Source organism: Micropterus dolomieu, linkage group LG12, assembly GCF_021292245.1.
Source record: "Micropterus dolomieu isolate WLL.071019.BEF.003 ecotype Adirondacks linkage group LG12, ASM2129224v1, whole genome shotgun sequence".
NCBI classification, from domain to species: domain Eukaryota; kingdom Metazoa; phylum Chordata; class Actinopteri; order Centrarchiformes; family Centrarchidae; genus Micropterus; species Micropterus dolomieu.
In genome coordinates this window covers 27943660-27964655 of record NC_060161.1, presented here as the reverse complement: position 1 = coordinate 27964655, position 20996 = coordinate 27943660, and the positions used below count along the sequence as shown (strand labels likewise).

The 20996-nt window shown below is 41.2% G+C and overlaps 1 protein-coding gene across 1 annotated transcript in view; it reads left to right on the top strand.

Annotated features, from left to right (window-relative positions):
• Positions 1–20906, top strand: part of LOC123979882 (NHS-like protein 2) — a 66976-nt gene extending 46070 nt beyond the window's left edge. Inside the window, exons 3-6 of the mRNA XM_046063992.1 lie at positions 1633–1775; positions 6867–7116; positions 18464–18646; positions 19783–20906. Coding sequence (XP_045919948.1) covers positions 1633–1775; positions 6867–7116; positions 18464–18646; positions 19783–20906 — 1700 coding nt within the window. The remainder of the gene's footprint in view (positions 1–1632; positions 1776–6866; positions 7117–18463; positions 18647–19782) is intronic.
• Positions 20907–20996: the final 90 nt, after the last annotated feature.

The window sequence follows — 20996 nt, the reverse complement described above, 5'->3', positions numbered from 1 at the left end:
AGAAACACAGAACCAAAAACAGACTAAAACAGGAAAGACATGAACAAAAAACCAGACTCCTAACAAATTTACTTGTTATTTCTGTTCAAACATGACCTTGTGGATGTGAAAAAAACTCAGTCAAGCTCAATATCTTCAGTTTTGCAAACACAGTGGCTGAGAAACAACCACCACTAATGAAAGAACTGCCCATCCCTCCTTTGCCAACAACAGCGTATTGGGTGAACAGAACACGTCCCGGCTCTACACAGAGCTTCGGGTCAGTATGGTAAATGCCATGGTGCTCGTAACTACAAGTGGAAAAAAGGTATGATGACAAACAGTGGGAAATAACTTGTGGACAGTGGTGTACTTGCTCCTCTGTTAGATGTTTTCGGCGCTGCCTCTGAAGCGTCGCAGCGTTGCAGCGAGAGGGTCCTGGTGACACTCTCCCCACGGAGAGCGAGCCCTTTGCGGGTTCACAGGCTCCTTCTTGTGGGTTTGGTGGGCGTGGCGAACCTGAGTGATACGAGCTGCAGAGAGAGACTGGGAAGGGTTCTGCACTGTATGTTCAACTGCAGACTGCGGCAATAACAATTATCAAAATAATTCCGTTAAGGCAACCCCTAATTTCTAAGATCTACTTGGTATGTTGAAGTGGAAAAAGCTCCTTTGAATGAATTAACTCGGTTTCCTACAAGTAGTAAACTCCTCCCGTTAGTTAATCAATTCCCTTAGATTATTAAAATTAAATTGTCACTTTTCGGTCACAACAGAAGTCTTCACTTTTTGTGGCAAAAGACCACACATTCTGTCTTTTACAGCACCTTTCTCTTGTTTTGTGCCATAAAGCAATTTGGCACTAACCCTTGGTGTCACTAAGCAACCATACTCCACATGGAAGGAATCCATATTGTCCTGGGAAGCAAGTTCAACCTAAAACTCTTTACCTCACTGACGCTGCTCCTCTACTAAAGCTGTCAGCGGGATGGAGCTGGGAGTGTGTGTGTGTGTGTATGTGTGTGTGTGTGTGTGTGTGTGTGATAGAGGGCTTTAGGGATGAGTGGGGAGTGTGTTTTGGGGCAAAGGATTGGCTGAGGTTTTGTGTGGGGGAGTGTGTGTGCTGTAGCGGGAGAAAGAAGGAGGCGGGGTGGGGGTTAGGAATCTGTTTACAATGGCCTGAGGCAGAGTCGTCTAAGCTGCCAGAGAAGGAGAAACAGTCAGATATCGAGAAGAAGCATTAGAGAAAAAGTCCAAGATGAGGAGAGAAAGAAGGACGTGAAAGAAAGAAAAATAGAGAGAGAGTCGAAGAGAAGGAATGAACGAGAGGAGAGAAAGCCCTGCTACTCATGAGAGGATTAAAAAACTTAGGGAGTCCTTTAAGGTTCCTCTGCAGAAGTTGCTGCACTTGGAGACACAGTAGGGAAACTGCAGGGTGATGCAAGGCGGCAGTCGTACTAGATCTCTGCTCTCGGCCATGCAAATAGGATATCTGGTGTGTGAGTTTGGGTTGTGAGTTTCTGTGCATGTGTCAGTGCACTTTTATTCTTGTGTGCATTTGTGTGCTGCAGAAAGTTGACGCTAACTAGTCGGTTTGTATGCTTGTGTTGTTGGATGTTTTGTGTGTGTGTGTGTGTGTCTGTATGTGTGCAGACTTTGAGGAGCAGCTGTATGACACCAAGCTGACCGGTCAGACTTTCCGGCATCCATCCTCGCAGAGCTCTGACGACACGTCCACCTCGTTTAGCCGATCGCCCATCTCCCTCAACAACAAGAGACCTGACTTCATCTTCCTGGTAAACACACACACACACACACACACACACACACAGGCTCACTCACACCAAATATCATCTGTCTGCGAACGCACTTCAAGTTTCATTTACGCTTATTTTGAAGCCACACGTCTTTTATAAGTAAGCACACCCACAAAATAATTTCCACCTTTTTTATTTTATCTGGTATGACCTTCTCCACAGTCAAAAACACACACTTGTCTGCCTCCTGTTGTGTTGAAACCATCACAGCTACCTTTTTACACACACATACACACACACACAAACCAAATCCTGTCCACCTCACTTATCTTTTTCGCTTTTCTCCCTGAACAGCAAGAAAGCAGCCTTCAAATTCCCACTAAACTCACGCTAACTCACTTCGTCCCACTCTTTCTGCCCTTTCTGCCCTTATTTTCTCTCTCCTCCACTCTGTATTTCTGCACTACAGTTTCTTTCTAAACTTTCTTTTTCTTCTTAGCTTCGTGAACCCAACATCAGACATTTACTGTATGTTACCCAACTCGCTGCACACCCCTGAAGTATTTTAGTCTTTCACAGCGGCATTGTTGTAGCGAGTATGAATGTGTCTCCTTCTCTTCGTTTATTCACTGTATTTCTCCATTTAATTTGGTAAATCTCTGGTGAATTTGTTTATTGAGACTCAGCTGAGGAGATATAGTTCCAGCGTACGTGTGAACACGTGCAATATCAACACCAAATCTGAAGAATACTTCCTGTCTGGGGCCTCACTGCCTTGCTGCAGGTGCCTCAGAAGGCATTACTTTCGAGTGAAGGCATCTCTATGAACATTTTCAGACAATTTTAATCAGCCTTTTAGGGCAGCATTTACATCAACGTGTGACATCAGCACCCCGTCCTGCGTCTCTTCTGGCTGTCAGTCACTAGCCCCAGTGTCAGCTAGCTAGCTATTAAAAAGGCAAATGGATAGCAGAAGCCTCAGAAATTATACTAAACAGTCACAGGCTAATATCATAGTTCAGTGTTTAGTTCTTGCTAACTTTTCAAAAATTCGAAGCGATAAAAACCACTAAAAACTTTTTACAACATTTATTTGTAGATGAATTTCGGCTTGTTTGTCTGCCATCACTCGATGACTCGCTGCTCTGTTAGACACCATCTGAAACAGAACTTTTACCAGTTTCGACAAGAGCCAGAGTCTGTTCTACTGTTTGGCTGTCACCTTTGGCTTACTTTAGCTCTGCAAGTGACGCTAACATAACCTGGGGATACCTGTGTCAAACGTCCCCTAAATTCCTTCACACTAGTAACCTTGTGAGTGCAAGTTGTATTTAATTTCAATATTTATGGCTACAATTTTACTCAATTGCCATTTAATGTTTTTTGCAATCAGTAAATACTTTTCTATGTACAGTGGAAATTTGCATTGTTACTGCTGGAGTCCTCCTTTCCTGTGCACGATTCAAGTTATGTACCGACACACAATGGATTCACAGAAAACGTACGCATACTTGTACGCCATGCGGAGGATAAAAGTGGAGATGTCATGTAATGCAGAAGACACCAGAATCTAACAAAAAGTACATTTACTCAAGTGCTGTACTGAAGTACAAAGTCAAGTATGAGTATTTCCATTTTATACAACTTTATGCTTCTACTCCACGACATCTCAGAGGGAAATATTGAACTTCTTTACTCCACTACATTGGTCTGACAGCTGTACTTACTGGTTACTTTTCAGATTGCAATCTTTCATTTTTTTCCTGTCCAGAACATGAATGGGTTCATTATGGACAGAGAAAATTCTCTGACTTCTTAAGCTAAATTACCTTTTGTAAAACACTCTTTGCATCAACAGGAAAATACATCATCACAAAGCTGGATATGGGTCTGTTTCTCTGAGCTCATGAAAAGTTGACTTTTTAGAGATACGTGGTTCTTGCAGGACTGCGACGCTGCAATCATATGATGACCTTATAGGAAATGATGCATTGCTGTTGATTAAACTACCCAACAGGATATAATGTAGATAAAACCAACACAACCTTAAACATCTGTAGCAGTAAAATGCAACATACACATTAATGCAGCAGGAATATTAACACAGAAACACTGACTGGGAACATTTTACTGCAGAACAAGTACTTTTGATACTTGAGTAAATTCTGCTGATAATACCACTTTAAAACCAGGATTTTTACTTACTAGTGGAGTATTTTCATAGTGTGGTATTAGCATTTTTATCTAAGTAAAGGATCTAAATACTTCTACCACCATCTGTTGACATTGTTTGGCTGCACTGTAAACAAGTTGTTGCAGACAAAGTAGCTATTGAAAGTGTGTAGGTATGTGGAACCGGTTGCTCCCGAGAACTTACTGCACGGCCCCAAGTCGACCTCGGGTACGAGAGGCGGACACGCTGATGAGGAGGCTAAAACCCATGGGCACTAGGGTTGGTCTCTTAAGGTGTCGGGGAGATAGGTTTACTCACTGCACAGCCTCGCTGGCTTCTGTCACATGTGCTGCCCCAAGTTTCAATACATGTAAAATCTGTCTGTCATGTTTGATTCCAGCGTCTCCTTTATTGAGAGAGTACTGTAGTTTCAGTATTTAATCAGTTACATTGTTCTTCTCCCAGCAGCCAACAAATTACTATTTCATTGTCACTAACACTGTTTCAGCTAAAATGTGTGTTGTGACAAAATGCCTCATTGCTTTTGTCATCATGCCTTTTTATATAAAAGGCTAAAGCTGATGTATCCAAAAACTATTGTACAATGTATGCCACCCGCTCTTTTAGATTTGTCAGAGTTAGTCATCATCCTTTTCACACTCTCGACAGGGTTCCATAAACAAATGCCAAATCATTTAGTGTCTTCCAGATGGCAATACTTGATCAGAAATTAAAATAGCATGTGACATCAGTGCTGTTTGCAGTCAGCTCATTCTCATTGAAGCACAGTGGAGTGGTTACTGACTGATTATGGAATCTAATACAGGTGGTAAAAAAAAAGTTTTTAGGGCTTTAATTGTTTTGTTGTTGTTATAAGGTATCTACTAAGAATCAACCTAAAGGAGACTTTCTGCAGCTATTTCCTCTCTGTTTTCACTATTTCCTTCTCTGCCTTTGCTGCTAATCGTTCTCAGGCTATTTCCCAGAACTGTGTCATTATGGCAGCCCGATGGACTCCTACTGTGACTTTTACTGCATGATGGCTGCACATCCGCTGCATATCGACGCACCGTTCCTTCAGCAAGCTGTTATACAGCTCTGTTAAGTTAACGCCTTTCTCTCTGTTTGGGCTAATTTCAATTGGAATTTGGTAGATTCCCATGAGACAACTTGAATTTGAATTTCTACAGCAACATACACGTGTTTCTCACATACACATGTATTTCATCATCAGAGAGGATAAACAGGAGTGTGTCCTGCATTGCAGCAGCCCCTGAGTCAGTTTGGGTTTCAGTGACTTGCTCAAGGGCTCTTTGAGCAGCGAGGGTTTTAATACCAGGCAGCTGACAGATGCCAGTTGCCTCCCAGCTGGGATTATATCTTCCCGTTGGCACAAGGGATTCAACCAGAAATGTATCTGCTAGTTGTCAGCCTTTGTCCCTCCTGGCTAATACGATCTAAAAAGAAATTTCCCATATTTCTGCCTTTTTTATCCACTTCTTCTGCTTCTTTGCTATGTTTTCTGCTTTCCTATACCAATGTAAACCATCACCTTCGAGTATTGTAACTCACATTTCTCTTTCCTGTTCTCTGTCTTTTACAATAATTCTCTCTTCTAACTATGAGACAGGTGGAAAATTGAGAAGTGTGTTTTTACAACACTTACTCTCATAGTCTCTGTTTCTTCCACTTCTCACTTCTTATCTACTTCACCATTCTTTCCTCTCACTGGCATTGAAGCAGCTTAAAGAGGACAAAACAATTTATTTCGGGGGAAAGTAGATGCCAGTCTTGCCTTCTCCAAGTTTTCCGTTGTATTGATTTTTGCTGTAATTGAATTTAGAGTTTTGTGTGTGCTTGAGCCAATAACAGCAATTTTAAAAAAGAAAACCCAATTTTCGAAACGGAAACAAGAACTCTCAAAGAACTTGAAAGTATGGTACAAGATGGAACAAAAGCAGAGATAATAGAATCTGAGCCCATATATTACTGACGGGAGGGGGACATGCTGCATTGAGATGGCTGAAATTTATGAGAAGAAAGGTGGTTGTCACTACAAGAAAAAACAGTTGTACAATACAGTTTAAGAGCAAGAAAACTGACCAGAAAGAATTGTGAATTTGTGTTTCTTAAAGGATTTAAAACTACATTTAAGAAACCATTCACAAAGAATTTCTTTCTTCCCAAAGCCATGACCAGAGATAACACTTAATCTCATTCATCTAATTCAGTCAGTGTGTGAATAGCCTACATAGAGGAACAGTGTGTTTTTCTGCATTGGAAAGCAGTAAAGCTAACACTAACTCACATATTAAAGGTCTTTTTTTTTAAGCTGCACTATAATATATAATATTCTATAATGTACTACATGTAATGTGAAAGGGGTTGCTTGTAGTGACAAACCCACCCAGCTCCACAGAGTGTTTTAGCCTCTTTCAGCTCATTGTTTTCACCAAGGTTGCAGGCCTGAAAACAGGCTCATCAACCTCGTTTCAACCTGCTCAGCGGCAAGTAGCAAACAGACAAAGTTAGCAACTTGCTGGTGAACATATTGGAGCATTTATGCATAACAGAAATAAAAAGGAGAGTGAATATTGTGGAAGCACATTTCCATATGGATGCTTATGTTTCTCTCTATGTGCTGGATGTGTAAACAGACTGTTTGCTTCACTATATCCTGTTTATAATGTGATTATGTTTAGTATTAAGTATTAAGTATTGTGTTTACAGCTTGTTTCACTGTTCCCAAGAGGCAAAAATGAATCAATTAATGTAGGTACGTATAAGGCTGCTTTAAAAAAAGGCTGGTTTGTATTTATTCCTACATCTGGATTTACAGCTTGAACTTGTCTTGCTAAAGGAAACATCAGGACAGATACACACGCATTTTAGTCTCTCTGAAGCAACCGGATCTGACTGCTCTCCACGTGTTAACGCTGCCTTTCTTCTTCCTCTAGCCGGCGTCCAAACAGCTCTACGAGGATGAAACCACCTCCTCGGTGTTTGGACTGAGGTCCGTGACCGACCCGTCTCCCTCGCCGTCCCCGTCGACCTGCGGCTCAGATCGACCCCCGCTGGGTTGGAGTAGTAACAATAGCAGCAGCAGCACTGCCACTTCTGCTACCATCGGCCCACCTGTCGCGGAGAAACCACGCTGGCACCTCGGGAGACGCATACCAGGTCACTTCCTGCCACTCGACGTAACAGGTGAGATAAAACTCTGAGGACAAGTTGGGGGTCACATTTGGACTGATTGGGTCCTCTATTGAGGGTGGTTTTCATAGGGTAATTACTGCACATAGTGTCTCTAATTTAGATATAAGCATACATTTATTCTCTTCCCTAATGAATTACATGGTTGTATGAAAAGTTCACATCAACATTGAACCTCTGTGTTCTTTGTGATAAAAGGCACATTGAGAAGTTGCTGGTGTAAAGGGACCTTTTTGAGATATTTTTGAACGCTAATTTTTTGTGTTTCGTCCTTTTTTAAAGAACGCTGTAGAGGAGCGACAGGAAAGGTGATGATATGCAACAGACTCATTGCAGTGGTATTATATGCATTTTAGCCAACTAAGCCTCCAGGGCGGTTTCACGGTAACAGAGTTATTGAGGTAGTGCTGCATGAAAATTCGGGACAGAATCTGTATAGACAGCAGAATATTTTCCCAAGTTCTTGCCTTAGAAGTCTTTGGAGTGGCACAGCTACAGTATCTCAGGGAATTCATGAATGTTTCATCGCCTGGACCTGACAGATCCTGAGCCATCAAAGTAGTGAAAGACTTTGCTGTCTTTAAATGGATACATGTAAACACAGGCGACTGGCATCTAGCCTTTGAAGCAGTGGTGATTATCTAATCAAAGAGCAAGATGCTTATATGCTCAAGCTGTCTTAGTGACGATAGTTCACAGCAGTGCTCAATTGATTAGTTGATTAATTTATCTTCAGAAATTTAACCAATAATATTTGGATGTAGGTATTTAAGTCTTTTGTCAAGGAGAAATGCCACGCTTGCCCTGGTGTGTGTGGGGGGGAATCTGCTGCATTTCTCTGTTTTATATTATGGTAAATTAAATATATTTGGGGTTTTGGACTGTTGGTCAGACAAAACAAACCCTTTAAAGATGTCACCTTGCGGTCTGAATTTTTGTAAGCAAAACTTTTAAGCGACTTTTTGTCGAAATTGTTGTTAGCCTTGTTTAAAACAGTCACATGATCAGTGAGGGAGCAGGAGTGAAACTGAAGAAGGGTTGGATTGTGGTTAAGTACAGTGTGCTATCAGGGGGGAAGGTGAGGCACTTCTTGGATGTGTGTTGGCCATAGCCTGGTGCCTTCATGCCATAGACTGTATATAAAAAGCTTCAAGCATTACTTGTTTTAATCAGAATTTATGGCCTCAGTATGAAAGTTCACTGACACATAATCTAGTATTAAATTTAGATTTAGATCAACCTCCAAAATGAGATAAAATTGGAAATGAATCAGCGCTCAGCAGCTGTTAGATGTCTCTGAATGTCTGACTTGAAAATAATGTGCAAACAACTACTGCAGGCGGTATTTTGAAACGTGTATGGTTAAAACTGAATCTTAATGATTTGCCATCATTGGTTTATTGTAGTAATAGAAAAATATTATTGACTTTGTTCCACACACTTTACGCCTCAAAGCAAAACAGCGGATTCACACGTTCTGCGTTGTTCTCCAGGGAGTTTTCCTCTGACAGTTGTAAAAGTGAGAGTCATGGGAAATTAGACTGAAGGGAAATGCAAAATAACTGTGAATTTCGGTCTCTTTTGAAGTCAGTATAATGTGACTTGACCTGCAATCACTGCTTCATAGCTCTAGAATTAGTTGTGAAAAACACAGGTGAGTTGTAACTTTGATTTTGGCGATATCTCTGCTATCAGAAATAACCTAAACCTAGCACTAAATGCTATAAATGGTCCCTATATTTTAGCTTGTATGGGCCTTTTGTCTTTGGACAGTTTTTGTAATAAGGTTTGAAGTTTTCTCAGAAGACTTATAAATAGACATTCATGTCACCCACAATATGAAATGTACTAACTTTGCCACTTTCCACGTAGCGTCATCATTAGGTCAAAACCTACATACGTACAAAACTAAGCTATACTTTTTTTGCAACCCTGTACGCAGGATAAGCGGTTGACGATGGATGGATGGATGGATGGAAGTTTGGGCAAATAAGGTTTTAGTCATAGATTTAGGCAGGTGTGACCTTTGTTACAATCAAAAAGTTCAGGGGTTGGTCATGGTTATAAACACCAAATTTAATTTCCTTCCTCAAAAGATTCACCACTGGGAAAATGTCTTTGTACAAAACATTTTCAAATGTAGTGGGGGGTTTTCCCAGAAGATGAAGCATCACTAGATTGTATAACATCTTCATCTTCTAAATCAATAATTTCACAGATGAAGGGGACTAATACTGTAGTTAATATAAATTAAGATGACCAGGTGAAATTGGATAAGCAGTATCATCCCTTTTTACACTGAACAAAATTATAAACGCAACACTTTTGTTTTTGCCCCCATTCATCATGAGCTGAACTCAAAGATCTAAGACTCTCTCTATGTTTACAAAAGTTTCCGGACCCCCCCAATACAGTGAAACGGGGCCTTTTATTGTGGCCAGCCTAAGGCACACTTGTGCAATACCCATGCTCTTTGATCAGCATCTTGATATGCCATCATGCTATCTCGTCAAAGGAGAAGTGCTCACTAACACAGATTTTGACAGATTTGTGAACAATATTTGAGAGAAATAGGCCTTTTGTAAACATAGAGAGAGTCTTAGATCTTTGAGTTCAGCTCATGATGAATGGGGGCAAAAACAAAAGTGTTACGTTTATAATTTTGTTCAGTGTAATTTATCTTATTGAATCCACTTTAGCCATAAAAAAGAAAACACGTAATAAACGATTTAAGAAGAGAGAGTTATTCAAACAGCAAGAAGCTCAGTATTCCAGCAGGAAAGCTTCAACATTTAGTTCTCTGCATGCAGGTTCGCTCCTTACTTTAACAGTTTGCAAATTCATGTCAAAAGTCATAACTCACATGTTAGACTGGATGATGTAGAAATGCAGTTCTTTCACGCACACACAATAACGCACACATCCACAGATTCTCATTTGACACAAGTTTGAGCTTTAAGGGTGAAAAACTAGATTTGACGCAGGGAACATTTTCTTCTTATGATCACATTCGCTATCGCCCTAACCCGTCTCTGGCAGTCAGCTTTGCTTGTGTGCATCGTCTTTGTGTGTGTGTGTGGGTGTGTGTGTGCATGGCGTGCCATCAGAGCTGTTAGTATGCTGTGGTCATCCCCTGCAATATCGTTCTGACACTCCTGCTTCCACTCGTCACAACGGAGCCTCCTTGTTTACTTTGCGTGCATGCGTGTGTGTATGTGTGTGTGTGTCTTTGCATGTGTGAATGTGTGTGCATGCGTGTGTTTGGTCCTCCTGGTTTTTGGCATAGCAACTGCTTCGTCACTGGGTGCCTCTCCCCTCATTCTCGCTCACATCCATTTATAGTTTAATATCTCTCCGTGTCTTTGTCTCTTTCTCCTGCCCTCTCTCCCCTCTGTCCCTCTCTCGCTCTGCATCTCTCACCCACTGTGTATGGGAGTGAAAGGTCAGGTATGATGATGCTTGCCTGTGGCGTTGTACTTGGTGGGTATTCACTTCCTTCCGAGAGACAGGGATGGAAACACTGAGAGGAAAAATTACGGAGGCAGGGAGAGAGAGGTTGAGAGATAATACACTTAGTAGAGAGAGAGGGGGAGTACTTTGAGGGCAAGGCTGACTTATTGTGTATTTTTCTGATTGTCAGCAAGTCCCTTGAAAACACAAAACCAGCAGTGTGTTTGTCCATCTCTAACCTCTCTGTGGCTCTCAGCCGCAAACCCCATTGGTCCCTACAGAAGACTTAAATCTTAAAAATGGGTCACAATAATATTTTTTTTCTTCTAAAGGCTCAGTAACAGCTGTGCACTGTAGGTTTTAGCAAATGTTAATTAAACAGGAGTAAAAAGTGCATTTGTTATTTTCAAACGTGGATTAATTCACATTTGGTGGTCTGGTGAGTATTTGGGGCAGTAGAGTACAAATGAACTACAGTGTGTGTGTTCATGGTAATTAAGGAACATGTCACCCAGTGTAACAGTGATGTGTTTTTAATAGTCTGGGATGGATAGTTTTGAACAATGGAGCTGTATGGCACAGAGGAATAAGCTACGATATCGGGCTTTGGCAACAGAGACAGTACTTGTTAGTCGGATCAGTTCATCGTTGGTTTCGGTCTTTTCATTTATCTTGACAATCACAAAAATAGAGAATGTCACCAGACTTATTCAGCTTGTTACTCCCCAGTCTCTCAATCCCCCCCAACGCCCTCTCTCTTTCGCTCTTTCTCTGTAAACCAGCGAACAGGTAGCTTGCAGCCAGCTTGCTGTTGCCATGGTAACTCGCCACTCTTCCTCTCTACTCCCCGAAAAAAAAAGGAGGGGAAAAAAACAGTACCGAAAGAAAGAAAGAGAGAGGAAGTGAGCACGAGGGAAAGTGAAGCCAGAAGAAGGGAGCAGCAAAGAGAGGTGAGGAGGAAGAGAGAGAAAAAATGCAGTTTGAAGAAAGACAGAACGAGAGGAGAGGACGATGGAGGGATACAGGATGAAGGAATAATGAATGAAGGATAATGAGAGAACATTTTGTCAAAGCGCCCTCCTCCCACTTTGCTGTCTCTTCCTCCTGCACTCTTTCTCTCTGTCCCTGCACATCTTGCTCTGGCAATTTTCATGAATGACTGAAGCACTATAGGCAGTGAAGATGTGAATGCTGAACAGGCTGAGAGACAGACAGGCAGATTGACATGGTAAGACATTTATCAATTCATCTATTTTTTCAAGGTCAATTTCTTTTTTGAATATTTAAGATTTATAATTTCTAAAGTCCCTAAAATCAATCTGAGATTTACTCATGTGGAGGGGAAATTATTCAAGTATATGTCTACTTGATTTGTGCTATTATTCTGGTATTTCATCATTTTACTTTTAACACTACAGGCATTTAATTACATTTTTAAGAGCATCTGTTGATTTCTTCTTATCCTAAATGTGATCCTTTACATGATATAACTGCAGAAAGACACGGGGATTGTTTCACCAACAAGGCTTCTTATGAATGTAACACTATTTAATTCTATTGCAAAGACAAGCAAGTAGAAAGGAAAACAGGCAGACAGAGCTTGTATTCAGGTAAATAATTACTTTTTTACTTTGACCTGACAAAGATCCAGTTCTTACTGAAATGTTGTCTATGGAAGTGGTTTTCAGTGATTTGGAATCATTATGCAGTTGTTGCTTTTTTATTAAGCCTGTAAAATTGGTCATTAATGCCACAAAAAAAGAGTTAATAATGACGGTTGCAGACAGGCTGGTGAACAGCTTGCAAATGTTGTCATGTAAAGCAACAAAAGTGTTAGACAATGAAACAGGCATTTTGTGAATGCAGTTCTGATTGTAGTGTGCAGAGAGTCAGCTTGCGGATGTGGAGCTGAGCGGAAACACAGACAGGCATTCATGCTGCTGAGCTGCAGACAGTCTAATCCTCTCAGTTTACCTGGAACGCCTCCGTTTACCAGGAATCTGACGAAGGGAGGAACTCTTAAGAGCTGTGGCAAATCCGACTGGCTTTACATTGTGCCCTTTGTGACAAGAATCCATCGCTGGGCAGCAATTTGAATGCATCTCTGATTTGATCCTTCTCAAGGAGCAAAACATTTTTATTTTGAGACGGTGTTGATGAGACTCCCTGCACTTAAGTTGAAAACTCATGTCTGCGTAGCTCCAAAACAGATGTTTAAACAAGTATGTTTGTCCTCTATATCTTCTTTTCTGAAGATGGCACAGACATGTCTCCTGCTTGTTGCTTTGTCGAGGTTTTCACTTTGTGAAAATTGGTCCTCTCTCCACTGGTTGAAGTTGCTGTGGCCTGACTGACCGGACTAAAGGCCACATTTGATCCACCAGTATATTTTTGATCGACAGACTATCTGATATGTTGAAACTGTCTTATTTATCAAGGGGCCCAACCCAAGGTTTACATGACCCCGGACTCACTCTGTAAGTCCACTGAGTCCGTCTGTGTCGCGGCTGCTGGAGCTGATCGTAGCCACTCTTGTCAATGCTTGTGCTCACACCAGAAGTGTCTCTTCACTCCTCTCTGGAGAGAATACACTGCCACTTTCAAAATAAAATACCCTGTGCAGACCCCCCGATCGTATATAAACAATAAACACAGTTTAACAGACAAAAAAGAAACAATTTAACTTTGTAGTCTACTAAATCATAGTAGAAACACAAAAAGGAAGAATTTATCACCAAATCAACAAAATCTAAACATGTCAGCAAAATCAATCAGGTAAAACGGTCTTATTCTGAAATGCTCCCTGTGGGATCTGCAGACGATGGACGAAACAGGTCACATAGAGCTTTGAAGAAGGTAGTAGAAGCACAAAAAGGACATATTAAAAACAGGTCATTAAAGTGGCGCAGGCTGCACGCTCTGCTGCTGAAACACTTCTGAGAGGCTTCCAGTGGAAGTTGATGACTGAACAAAACAGGGGCGCACACGCCGCCTGTGTGACTCCGGGTAGACATATAGCAGCCTAAGTCCGTTCCTCAGAATTCCCGTGATGCATGGCGGTGAAGGGAGTTTTGTTAAAATTTGCTAATAAGTCTCCTATTTGTTTGAAATACAAAAGTTACTTTGTGATTTATGTTTTTTTGGCTGGCCTATCTGCCTATCTGCCTGCCTACCTGCAAATTCTGCCCGTGCACTCACTACACATGAAAATATGTTTTGTTGAGTGGCTTTGGAGGGAGGCCTGAATGAAGGGGGTGGGATACTTTCTAAATCTTGACTACCACAGCTTTAACCATTCGCAAAGTTATAGCCAATTAAACTTAAAAAACACACATCAAAATGTTTTTCCTAAGATGTTTTCTAGCTGTTTCATCATCATCCACAACTTATTTAAATGTTTTCCAGTTTTGAGCAGCTCCTCCATTTCCTTTGTGCATTGCATTGTGGAAGAATAGTGTTCATCAACATTACACTCAAAAATCAACTGGATTTTGTCTTCCATTTGTCTGCTTTGAGTGCACTTTACGTGGTATGGATTTGAGACAAAACTTTACAGTCTTACTCAAATACAATTAATTGTCATGGATCCACTGTTGCTGAAGGTGCTATTTATTTTATCAAAAACTCAAGTTGAATGTTTAGTGTTTGGTGTTACTTTGGCATACCCCCATTTTCTGACACTTTTACTCTTGTTTTACACACTGTTGCTGTTATAAATGGCCCACTCACTCGTTTCCTTTGAAGCTTTAAACTGCATCACATGGCTTTCACCAGCATTAGCAATTTTTTATTTTTTTTTGCACCTCTTGGACTTTCTTGAATGAATGTTGGCGTACAATCTCAGCTTGACAGTTTCATTCCTGACCCTGGAAAGAGCATCATCGGCATCATTCATCATTTGTAAACGGCTTTTCCCAAGCTCAAAAGTTAACTGTCAACCAGAAGATTGTATTTAATTTAGGAGATGAAAGGCAGTTTATTTGTGATTATAGAGGCAAGGATGGCTTAAAATATTATGGACCCCGACCCCGGTTAATCACGCAGTAACTTCTGGGGTTTGAGGGTTACACAGTATTATAACCAGGAGAGACTTCATCTGAATGAAAGAAATGGGACTGGATCTGATAAGCGGGAGACAAATGGGTTGGAGTAGGGCTGCAGCGATTTCGGACTGAAATGACAGCAGCAGAGAAGAACAGATTAAAATTTTTTATTGGGACCACAATATTGGCTGTGATGATTGTGGCAAAATCTGATTGGTAAACTAAAGCGTGAACACCATAGTCAGCTGATTACAGAGCAGGAAGAGAGAGAGAAAGAAAGGGTTGTGAATGAATGAGGCATAAAGATAGTCTTCTTGGTTGAACTTACACTGAGCTACTGTAGTTCAAAATCAAGTTCAGCCTGTTAGAAAGAGTAACAGGATTTTTGGCTGCAGTAATAGGGATTAAAACTGTAACATCTGTGTTTCAGGACAGGATCTCAGACCACAGAGCCCACTACACTCACAGCAGGCAGAAAAGCAGTGAAGCCACGGCTATACTGAAGAGACATTAAGAATGAATCACTGTCTTGTCTCTCTGGTGAAGGCTGCTGATAGTTGAAATAGTGTCTATTATTTATGGCTGCAGGAGCAACACAGAGACTCCCGACCTCTGAACGGCAGCTCGATTGTGGATGAGGCTAGTAGAGAAGAAGAGGGCGTTTTGGATGCACGTGTGAATGTTGCATGTTTGCCTGAAAAATTGCCTTGGAGAAAACAGGATTAAAGAGTCAGACAGTCCAGCAAGAAGTGGGTGAAAGCATGACAGCCAGGCAGGAAGTCATATTTAACCCCACTCAATGGCTGAGTCATAGCTTAGTCTCTGCTGGGTGGCTGCAGATGTTCCAGCCCAAACACTCTTATGTATTCATGCACAGAGGGGAATAGCAATTAAATGGCACTCAGTGGATGAACTAAAGAGAAAATAGTCAATAGTCACGGGAGGAATGACTGAGGCGAATAGGCTGTTGGAGAGATAAAGAGATTAACAGACAGGTGGAAAAAGCAGAAGAAAACATGTGGAAAGATCCCCTCAAAAGCAGCAGCAAGGGTTTTTTAAAACACAAAAAACATAAAGTGACCACGATTCATCAACCAGGGTTGATGGGATTCAATTAAATCAGTGATTTAATGGTTGTCTTGCCAGGAAATTAGATTTCTGGCTTCCAAAATTAATTTTGTGCAACAACTCATCAGTGTCAAGACCCTCCCAGTCCTCCTAACTTTGCCCATTAATTTGGTGATTTACAGGTCAAAAGACTTCTACATGTCTGGATTGAAACTAGACTCAGACAGCAATTCAGTCACTGTGTTTCATGCACAAGCAGGTCCAAATGGCATGTAGAAAAATAGTAGAAGTAGTAGCCATGTTTCAGTGATTGGGTGTGGGCTATACTGTGGAAAAAGTTTAATCCAAATCACTAGACCGAAGTCTTGACTAAAGACTTTCATCCATAAGGATTCTCCTCATACAATAGGTGTCGTCACCTCACAGGGATAAATACTGGTACTATTGACCACAAATAACATAGGAACGTCTGCACAACACAAACCCAGAGTAATGAACATGTAAATATCTGCCACGTTGTCTTTCTCTACACATAGTTGTATTTGTTGTGTTATTCTCTATTCTTTTATTATTTATTATCCTTTTATAACTTGCGTTTTTTTATTACGTATTTATATATTTCTACATTATTTATGTAAACTGTATGTTTGTCTACGTAAAGCACCTTATCTCCAAAGCAAATTCCTCATACGTGTAAAAAAAAACAACTTCTTGGCAATAAAGCTCTTTCTAATTCTGATTCTGGAAGCCTTTCGGATGAAGTTACAGTATTTTCAAAGTGACTAGTTCCTTGCCATACATTGTTAGTAATAACTACCTTACTTAATTAGTATTAATCTATTTATTGTTTAAGTAAGTCAGAGTACTTTTAACTTACCCAAAAACTGAACAGCAAAAGGCTAATACACTTCCTAAAATATCACTGCCCTATCAGTGATGTCACCACGGGTAAGTGCAAAAGGCAATATATCTACTGCTAGATCACTGAGTAGAAACACAGACTGTGCTTTGATTTTAGTTTTCCATTCACCATCTTGTTGGTTTATGGTTTGCAAAACAAGCAGTTATTGAATTCGACAACACAATGCTTGATTTATGAAGAAACAAAAAGACCGGAAATCTGTATTTTGCTTACTGAGACCCCTTAAAGTCAGTGCTTGTACAATAAATACTGTATTGTTCTTTTAACTGAGTTTGTTTTGGCACTGCTGGCATAATGCCAGTATACCTTTTCATCGATCCAACTTCATTTAATTCATTTTCTGTTTTTCCTCATTGATTTTGTTTGTGTGTGTGATTCTTGTCTGTCTGATTTAACATCCCGGTCTTCTCTCACCGAGGAAAGCAAAACTTCACTGAATGGCATAATTTTGTTGTGGGAGATAAATCTTAGCAGTAGATTGCATCCAATATGATTCCTTGCTGTAAAACAAGGCTGATGGCTTAATAGAAGTCTGACTGAGTTATGCAGCCGGGTGACTGCATGTCATTGAGGCAATCAGGTAGGGACCTGCTGCCTCCAATGACTCATTGGATTACTGTCAGCCTAGACCAGACATCAGGAGGACAGGAAGTACAACAGAACAGCAGGTTTCTCAGCATCATCTGCTGTAAGTCACTATAGATAAAAAGTGGAACATAAACATGTAGGTTTATGGTGACAGAAAAAAGAAAATGAGGCTGTTCAAGCTTGTAGTTACATCTGTTTAATGTACTCCTTGTTATCTCCAAATGAGGTGAAGTCTTGTAAGACAAAAACCTGCTCATTTAAACAAATTTGTGGAATGTAAAGAGCATCAGTGCCTCAAATGCTCAGCGATCAGGTAAACAGGATATCCATGAATCAACAATGCACAGAGCACACTCACGTTCTCCTACCCTGTGTGACGATTTAAACCCAACTACTGGCCCCGGAAAGAATTGCATAAGGCTGCCCTCATGTTCAGAGTTCATTGTTAAATCTGGCTCACAAATATATTAGTTTTATGTTTTTGATGGGGGTTGTATTTTAGAGTAAATCTGAGCATTAAAATTTTTATTTCACATTTCAAGAGAACAACCTGGCTAGTGTCCTCCAGGTAATTTGAGTTTGGACATCTGAATTAAACACTGACGAGGTTGGTGAATCCGGCTAAGTGAGTGGCAGTTTGTATTTCACATGCATCTTGATGAATACTAGATTGCACAGATGTGTCTGTGTTTAGAGGGCATCATCCCTTTTTTAATGACGGCAGTTTAACAGTGATTGAAAAAAAAACAGCAGTGAAAGTAACCGTAAATGATTCTTTATTTTTATATAATGATTGTTGTGAAACAGATGAGATTGACAAGACTATGTTGTAATAGTACAACTAATGATGCGAAAATGCACATTATGTTTAATTTAATATTAAATGTGAGAGAAAATATCTTTCTTACTGAACTTTCCCCAAACATTCATATCAACAATTTTCTAGGAATCATCAATTACTTTGATTTAATCCACACTACTGCATGCTTTTTTACCCGAGTGAGAGAAGCTATTGAGTCTAATAAAAACAGTAAATCATATTTGTCTTGACCATCTTAACAGATACGAGTTGAAAATGCTGCACCCTTTCAGGTGATGCTCATGGAATCAAATTTGTCTTTAAAGATCTCTATCTCTAAAGAGTCATAATCTAATACTTTACTGCCACGTCAGCAACATGGATTTACTGTGTTATTAAATTTACTGTGTCATGTAAAATTACTCTCCTCTTCCTCTCGCTGACCCCCCTGTTCCCATGTTTCTCCTCCAGGTGAAGGGGGAGGAGGGAAATTCCACGGTGTCGACCTCCTCCAGCACTCCCCATCCCCATCCCCCTCTCCAGGGGACCCCTTCCCCCACCAGCCACGCTCCCTAGAACCTGTCACGGACACCTTCCACCAGAACCTCCCCCTGAGGAAGACACACTCTGACCTCGACACAACCTTACCTGCAGGTGTGTGTAACCATTAGGGGAAGTGCTTACTCTCCTCCCATGTTTTTCTTCTCCGTTTCTTCTTTCTTGCGTCCCTGTGGTGCGGATCTCCTTACTGCTCACACAAACTGTGCACCGCCTTCAGCCAAAAACAGAAAAAAAGGAAAAGAAAGGAACAGGTCACTACAAAATGAAATCTCTCTACTCATTAACTACTAACCCCAATGTCAGCTGAAATTCTGTCGGTGTTAGAAACCTTTAACTTTTGTTCTTTTGGCTACAGAAACACATATGTTTATAAACTTACATTGTACTGAAGAAGGTGTTTGCAGAAATTTCATTGACATAACATCTTAACCATTTGTCTTTCTTTTTGTCACCTACCAAATTGTGAATTTTAAAAAGAACACAGTATAGATTAATGTTGGTTCAATCATTTCTTTCCCCTGTATTTTCAGTAATTTGTTTTGCTCAGTGAACAACGGTGTTGCCGGCAGCCAGGATCTTTTCATACCTAATTGGTTTATTTACTGTAACAGGGATACTCAATAGCTGGGTATGACGGTTTCGCGTAAACAGTTTAACCTGAATAAGGCCTTAATTGTAGACAGCCGAGATCAAGCAGAACATCCAAACTTAGCATGAACCTTATTTTGAGTACTGATTCACTGCAGACCTTTGCAAAAATGTCAGTGTTAGTATATAATGTAATGCACACTTGTGAGGAAGGTGTGTAGGAGAATAAAATACATCTTTATACAATATCTACCCCCTGCAACAACCGATTACAAAAAACGCCCAAGACAAGTACATTCAATTATTAATCCAAATGCAATCAAAATACAGAAACAAAAGGACCAACATTAACATCTTGTCCTGAATATTTGTTCAGATACAAGTTAGCCGGCAACCAGCGATGGTGGAGTATACAGTATCTAAAGGACTTATTGTTGTTGAAGTAAGCAAGAAAGTGAACTTCATGCTTCCATTATTATGTTTATATTAAACATTTGTTAAAAAGTCAAATTGTTTTTTTATTGGGCTGCTATTAGCTGTGGGGGTGTTTATATCTTCACATGTCTTGATTTGGGTTTAATGATCAATTGAGTTTGTTTTAATCACTTTAATAAATTCTCAGTCTTCCCTGTCTTTCTCAGACAACACTTTGGAGCACAGTGCCCGAGACGAACTTCACCCAGGAACTATGGACCACTCTGGACTGCTGTGCTCAAACACACCCTCCACTTCCTGGAACGGACCAAAGGGCTCTACCTTTTCTCCCGGAGCGTGGAATGAGCCTTACAATTACAGCATGAACAAAGGCCCAGCAGTTCCGCCCAAACAGCACAGCATCATCGGTAATGCAGGGGGAGGGACGCAGGACGGGTTGATGTTGGTGAGCTCAGGACAGTCGGTGAGCTCACATTCCAGTTCATTCACATCTGTGACAAACCTTTCTGGGAGAGGAGGGAATAACATTCCTGGGATTTCACTGGCAGCGGCAATGATGGGGAAGAGGAGCGAGACAGAAGGGGCTGCAGCGGATGGAGGAAGAGGAGGTGGAGGAGGGGGGGTAGGGGAGGCAGGAAGAGGACGGGAACGGTCGGCACGTTCCATAGCAGCGGCAAACGCCTTCAAGTTCCGGGAGCGTTCCCTTTCTACCCCCACAGATACTGGTTCCTTCTGCTTTACAGAAGGTGGTATAGGGCCACCAGATGGGAATGCCATGTCTACAGGGAACGGGAATTCTATGGCAATAACAGACCACCACCAACAACAGCATAACTTCCTAGGTTTGGGTGAGAACTACGCCCTCCTCTACCCTAGAGGGAGCTCTGAAGACAGTGCCAGTACCACAGACACGATCTCTGTCACAGCTTCAGACTACAGTGCAGATGGCCGCTTGCGCCTACGCTCACGCTCCATCTCGCTTAAAAAATCCAAGCGCAAGCCGCCCCCTCCTGTGAGGAGCGTCTCTCTCATGAAGAACCTTGGAGAAGCCGAGGGGAGAATCCACCGTGAAGGCGGTCTTTATCGGGATGGCCGGCCCAAGAGCTTGCATATCCCCAGGGACCACTTCCCAGACTTCCAGCCTGATTTCCTACTGCCCAGCTCGTCCTGCTCCTCTAAACCCAATGTTGGTGAGCAGGAGCTGGGTCATGGAGGCACTAATGGACCTCCGAGCCTGGAGGTCCAGGCACCAGAGAGGGAGGTAGAGACAGAGCTGACCTTCCCCACTCACTGGCAGCTGGGGGAGTGGAAGAATGACCCTTACAGGTAGAAAATGAAACTACTCTTTAAGTTAAAAGCTTATTTGCTTGACTCAGTGAAAGTCTGCCTTTTATGTTTATTTGTTATTCTCCAAGTTTGT